The sequence below is a fragment of the Echinops telfairi genome, unplaced genomic scaffold, assembly GCF_000313985.2.
Source record: "Echinops telfairi isolate 266 unplaced genomic scaffold, ASM31398v2 ScPeMD7_1;HRSCAF=3_0, whole genome shotgun sequence".
Taxonomy (NCBI): domain Eukaryota; kingdom Metazoa; phylum Chordata; class Mammalia; order Afrosoricida; family Tenrecidae; genus Echinops; species Echinops telfairi.
In genome coordinates, this window is record NW_022103896.1 from 71,710,295 (window position 1) to 71,717,344 (window position 7,050).

General features: G+C 39.0%; 1 protein-coding gene across 1 annotated transcript in view; it reads right to left on the reverse strand.

Annotated features, from left to right (window-relative positions):
* Positions 1–262: 262 nt before the first annotated feature.
* The window catches only part of PREX2 (phosphatidylinositol-3,4,5-trisphosphate dependent Rac exchange factor 2), a gene marked incomplete at its 5' end in the record, with an annotated part of 339,557 nt that continues 332,769 nt past the window's right edge, over positions 263–7,050 (reverse strand). Inside the window, one exon of the mRNA XM_004697526.4 lies at positions 263–6,683. Coding sequence (XP_004697583.2) covers positions 6,638–6,683 — 46 coding nt within the window. The remainder of the gene's footprint in view (positions 6,684–7,050) is intronic.

Sequence of the window (7,050 nt, forward strand, 5' to 3'; positions counted from 1 at the left end):
GAAGCTTTCCTACGTCTGAACTTCTTTCCTGACTCCTTCCCAGCAGTCATTGTCTCTGTGAGCCAACGTGGCTCTTGCTTGTAGGTATTCGGACCTTATTTGTAGAGACTGTGATTTGTAGTTCCATGTACATCCAGTTTCATCTTATACGGTTGGGAACTCTCGAAGGGTAAAAAAAAAAAAAGGCATCTCATGGCTATAGCCTCCCAAAAGGTAAGTATATAATAGGAATTGGCTAAATTGAAAAGGAACGGCACTGTAATAGTCATACTACACTTCAATTTATTATTATTGACATTTATGATACAATGTTACTATTCCAGTCCTTTGTTGAGACAAAAATAAATGACACAAACACATAATTCACTGTGATCATTTTAGCCATACACAAAAGTGAGTGATTGAAATTATGTTACATGTATATTTTACAAAGTAATAAAAGCTTACAATAAAACACTCAAAGGAAATTGATCATGAAAATGTTGATGTTTGTTATACAATGTTAAATATAAATGAATATATTCAAAAGAAGTACTATGCACAGAACCAATTTAATATTTTATTATTCAAAATAATACTGTGTAAATGAGTACTTATAAAAATACTTTTAAAGCAAAAGGCTATGCTCTATGTATTTATTTGGCAGTTACAAAAATATAGATTCATCTGAAATTATACCCACTTCCCACTTAATGACATGGCTAGGTTCCAAAGATCAGCTCAGTGTTATGCAAAAATGAAGGATGCCCAGATTACCTCCCCTCACCCCTGTGCTGTGAATGTTTCAACAGTCCCCTGTTGGGGTCAGCTGCCACTGCTGCCTCCCCCCTCCACATTGTCTCAAGAGAGCCTGGCCCCAAAGCCACAAGAAAAAAAGAGAGAGAGAGCTTTATAGTCTTGTAGAGGTATGATAACCCAAGCACTGACTGCACCCCCATCCCCTCTGTATTTTCAGAATGGCTGGAACTGGCTCATCCCCACAACAACGCTAAAATGCCCTTTGGAGCTATGGGGGCAGGGCCAGAAGCCCTGTGCCCATGGATGGGAGAACCTGGGTGCTACAAGGGTGCATGCTGTCCACTGGGTTTTCACTGGCCCCTCCTCTGCGATTCTCCTGGATCTTGCTGGGGAAGACCCTCTTCACCCTGCTCCCCTTTACCCCTTTTAGAATCAATAGTCCAAAGCTGCTTCTAAGGTGGTGATGGCTAGGATCACCCTCTGCCCTTGAACTTAAACTGCTCATTTGCTGTTGGCTACTTACTGCTGATGCTATCACCACCCAGTAGCCTGGCCAGCCCTCACCTGGGCTCACCCAGACAGGGCTAGCAAGTAAGACTAAGATGCTAATGGTGCTGATCAGCTAAAGTGGTGTCTCATGGGCTCCGTGCATCTGACTTCCCATCTCAGGGCCCCTTCTGACCATGGCCTACCCTAGCATATCCCTATTACACCTCTGCTGGGAGCTAGAGCCAGATCCCAGCCTCAGTGGCCCTATGAGCACCTCAGACCTGCTGGGCAGCACCCTATTCTCACTGACACCCCTCCAGTCCCCTACCCTCCACCCTGCTAGTACTCTGGGGGCTTGGGGAGATCAAACTTCTCTTACTTACCAGATGTTAAAATACTATGCAATTCAGAGCTTTTTATAAGCACATGGAGTCCACCAGTCAGGGACCCCTTTCAGGGACCTCAGTGCTAGTTACTGCCAGGAGTGTATTTGGATAGTAGATTTTAAATATATGTATATATAGATCTTGTTGTAAGTGCAAAATATCAGATAACAAGAAAAGCGATAAATAAGGAAGCATGCTCTGGTATAATCTTTTTGCTTGAAATCGTTCAAATTACAATGAAGGTTTTCTAAAGCATTTCACCAATTTAGTGTTCTTGGCTTCGTTATATAGCTAAATACATTTATGGAGCATTAGATTGAGAGTGCTTCAAAAATATCATAGAAAAATACCATTGTATTTGAATTTCATTTTTTCATGAATGTTTTTAATGCCCCTCAAAGGAGCTTCAAAAATTCATGGAAAATTAAATTCAAAGACAACAGGGTATTCTCATAAACCTTTAGTATTAGAATAGACCTGTGTTGCAAACACTGTCATTTTAAGCGAGAGACACAAGGAGACATCAATACCCAAAAGATACCGTGAAGATATTAGAATCAAACACAATCAACACACACCCCAGGCCTACTGGCTATGTCTTGCGTGTAATGAATTATCAAGAACATTTATTGAATGATCGTGTGAGTGGGAAACATCGGTTCTGTTATTTGCACCAAAGATTTATTATCCAAACTTTTCTACTCTAAGTAGAAACATAATGTAAAAACTCAACAATCTTGTTTTTCATCAGCTACCTGTGGATGGTAAAGCCAAGCTGACTGTAGGTTGAATGGTATGCTCTACAAGATATTATTATGGCACATTTAGTTATGCTCATTTAAAGAGTTACAGCTTAGGAAACCCCAGGGAGCAGTTAACTCTGTCCTCTGAGTCAAAACCGACTCCACGCAGTGGGTTTGGTAATGTCTATAGCACAGATGTTCAATACATTTAAAACGTCCATGTTCAATATCTTCATTTACAACACAAGGATCTCAGTAATTTCTGAAGTGTATTTATCATAAAATAAAAAGTAGTAAATACCTGGATAGCTTAGTATGCTTCAGATACCTCTTCCCAATGAAATAACTATCTGAGTAACGTGAGCTTTTCTACGTAACAACTGCTGGCAAGGGAGGTAGGATGGATCTACAGATGGTAATGAAACATCCCTCCATACGTGCATAGGGGGCGTGTGGCAACATGGGATGATTGGCCAAGGCAAGGCTTCAATGCAATACTTTATTACTGGAGCTAAAGCCTAGCCATAATGATTGTCAGTATCTAGAAAAATCCTGACTTTGTTAAAGGCATTAGTCTGGGGTCCGTTCTTGGTCAAAGAACCCTATTGTAACTTTTTCCTACCTGTTCTGCTTCATGCAAGTTAAGCTTTTCTGAAGTTTGTTACCAAAACCTTGAACACTTATGAAGTAGAAGATGTTTCTCTTAGTTAAAAATTCAGATAACCCTAAACTGCTTCAAAAGTTTGGCCCTTCTACTTAAGCAGGACAACAGCCAGTTCATTCAGCAAGTTGGATAACGTGCATGTATGCTAACGAAATAACCACTACTGACTTTGGAAAATGTATTAACCTATAACGTAGTAATATAATATACATGAAAACAAGCCTTCAAAAATAGACAGTGTTCAAAAATTCAGTAATAATTGAGTCAAATGCTAAAGGTTGCTTTTAATATTAGTAAATACTATTAATGAAGAAAGGGTGAAAATGACTTTTAGAGTCATTCGTGAAAAAATGACTTAAAAGTTGTTCACTAAATTTCAACATTGCAATTTTTCAAAATTTAAAGTGAGTACGAATATGTTCACTGGCCTGTGTAACATACTATATGGGAGAAGATATATTTTAATAACAGTAAGGATTTCATAGCACTTTAAATACAGTAAGGATGGAAAGTAAGGAGGCCCCAGCATTTTAAATAAAATTTCTTCATTTCAAATTCATGCAGTTAGTCTCAAATAAGGGCTGCCAGTGAATGAAACACTAATTTTGCAAAAAACAATGCCTGTGTTAAAAGTGCTTCAAGCTCTTTCCTTATGTTAATATGCTGCTGGAATTTGTTCACCTGTTTGTTCTCTTGGCTTTTACAACTGGTGCCGAAGCCAATATCATGTTGCTATACCCTTAATTATCACAGCATTTAAATTAGTGGTGTTGGATTCTATGTCATATATTATAATAAAAAGTAACCTATTTAATTAATCAACCTAATTAAATCAATTAATCTAATTTCAAATTGAACATTGCTGCTATAAGAATGGCCCAAGAGTGCACAAAGAATTTAAGCACCAGAAAAAAGTGCTACGATAGATAGAAACTAGTGTGAGCCTTCTAAAACGTGGATGTTTGCTTGTAAAGTTTGCACTCTGAAGTCAATATTACATATTCAACATAAGTAAACATTGACAGATATTCTTTCTTTTTGTGTTAAATAATGAGGAAAATATAATTCGTAAAATTTAATGGCAACACAAGTCCCAGGTGTACTAATAACTGGAAATATTGCAATACTCCTTACATGGTTAACGAGAAGCAGTGCAATGTATCGGTGAAGAGGGCAGAGTTCCTAGAGTCATATCCGGCTTCTATCATGTGCCAATCAAGTGACTTGGACAAATTGCCAGTCCGTTTCTTACTCGATGCCCTGACTATCACAGTAGAGTGAAGTCAAGAGTAGCAAGTAGCACCTTGAGTGAGGCCCTAACAATCAAACCCAGGTACAACACATCAAAGCGCTGTTCAGCTCAGAGGGCAGGCCTGGCAATGGACTTCTAAATAATAATCAGCCATTGAAAACCCCAGGAAGCACAGTTCTGGTCTGACACATGTGGGGCCAACACAAGTCAGAACAGACTCTGTGGGTAGTGGTTTCAGTGTTCAGTGATTGAATCACTTCCTATGTGCTTAGCTACAACTTTTATTATAATCGCAATGATTAGAGTGAGTAATGTTCCTATAAACCCTTTCTAAATTCTGAGCATGTAGTCATCGCCCAGCACCCTGGCAAAGGGGAATATTATTTTTAACCCTAAAATAAAACTATACATGTCTGCTAACCCTGGAAAGAAAATGACACATGTTTACTATTGTAGAGAGCAACATTTCTCCGATCGAGAGTGCAAGTCCTTACAGCATGCTCCTCATGACTTCCACAAGAGCAACTCACTTCCCTGCAGCAGAGTGGGGATGACTAGTGTTTGCGTGACCTGTCCTTCAACCCTTCAAAGAGAATTAGTGATCTCAGAATAAAGATAGGAAAACAGCAGTATCAGTTTGAAAAGTATCTGTTAGTTCATCAATTGTAGTCCTGCAGTAGCTCTGGGTTAAAAGGATCTAGATTTTCAGTTTGGCAAAGTTACACATGACCACCTATCGTGACCCTGAAAGTTAAGAGTACACTTAGCATAGACGGTACATTAAAGACATCTTTTCATTAAACTCAAAATGTTCAACTTTTTATATAGATTTAAGAGATTATCTTCAAAACTCTTTCAAAAGACTTTCCTTATTTTTGTACTATAAATATGTTTACAGCAGAGTCACAAGTGCTTCTGTGTCAAATAACATTATTACCTTGACCAGTAGGCAAACATGTCATTCCATATAGAACATGAAATTTCATTCTTCAACTCGCAACTGCTAGAATGAGGCTATTGTGATAGTCTGTCAAGGATAGTCTGTCAAGGATGACAAATTCCATAAGTTGAAATTAGGTCACCAAGAGTTACATTCTTTGTATGCATTTTAGGCGTGAAAGGCCTTTGACACGCAGCTGTTACCGTGAGTTGTCCCGGGGTATTCTGTGACGCGTGTGAGTGAGGGCAAGTGTAACAGGAAAAAGTTGTCCCAGTCGGTGTATCTTCATGATGTCTTCTGTTTGAGCCCTGACTACTGAGTCAATCCATTGATACTCACACAGTGGATTAATGAGATCTTCATAATCATCACAGTGATAATAAAGGGACTGTAACTGTTTTGAGAATTACGGATTTAAAAATAATATGACTGATTTCACTGTTAAAATATTTATCAATGGAAACAGGAAGAACCTTAGGTATAATTTACAATGGAAACTGAAAACAGGTTAATCCTTGTGGATTCACTAACTAACAAGGTCCCAAGCACTTTTAAATTAAAACAAACACAGCTGTATTTTCACATATTCATACTGATTCCTTCTCATATCTTATGTGAAATAAAGAGTTTTAGGCTTTCTTGTCAAGGTTAAGGTTTTTAAAAGCTATTTTCTTCTATTTACTCTGGTCTTCCTTCCCTGAGCTTTCTGGTTCCTGCTTCTTCCCACTCAGGACCCATTTGGTACAGCCCTCCCCAAGCACGGCCCATGGAGGGCGTATCTGTTACAACAGCCCGGAGCAGGACTCCTCACCTACAATCTTCCTGGGTAGAAAGGACACCCAAAAGCATGTTCATGCCGAAGGCTGCACGCAGCTCCTCTCTACTGAGGTCAGCTCCTCTCCAGGGAAAGAGTAAAGAATGCTCATCCACCTTCCCTGCACAGGGAGAAACTGAAAATCAGTGACCCCAAATCTATGTTGTCCTTGATAATTTTGTGTCATGATTTCAGTGACAGAATCCTCGGTAAACATCCAGCATTCTCTAGACCCCATGGGAGGAAGTGAAAACACACAGCAAAACATTTTCATAAATGGAAAGAAAACCAGTGGTTATTTTCTTTGTAATCGTGGATTGTTTCCCCTCATAAATCAAAGGCATAACTTTTGAAATTAAAAAACTGAATGCTTAATTTCAATCCATAGATCAGTTTGTGAAGCTGAATATTCTGAATGAATTTTTATTCATTCCTAATATCAATGTCCAAGAATAAACCGAAGGCTAGTTCTTCATACCACAGGAGAAGATGTACAGAAAAAAAACAAAAAACCCAAACCCCAACTCTTGATCTTTGCGTGAAGAGCATTTAACCAGCTGCCCTTTGTCTAGGCCAGAAGTTTCTGCTTGCCTGGCCCTTGACAATTCTCTTCATTCTTCTCCAACTGGGGGAGGTGGCTCACAAAGCTTGTACAACCTGGGGGAGAAAAAAACAACCATGAGCAAGCTTGCCAGTGGTCTGTCCTGGTCCATAGCCTGAGCCATCTTTATTGGCATAAGAAATGCATTGACAGAAACTTCTGAGATCAAGAGTCAGACTTAGATTGTCTACCTTGCTAAAATGGTTTACAATGAGCAATTTAATATTATTTAGGCTCTACATATTATTTAGAAAGTCCTAATGTCCCATTGCACATCTAGATGGCTACCGATTAAGAAATGCACTTTTGAAAGCAGTTCTCTCTGCTTCAGTCCTGCCAACTCCAGCTGTCTCTCTTATTAGTAATGTCATTTTCAGACTCCCAGGAGATGATCGTATTATGATAGCTGTCATCACATCAATC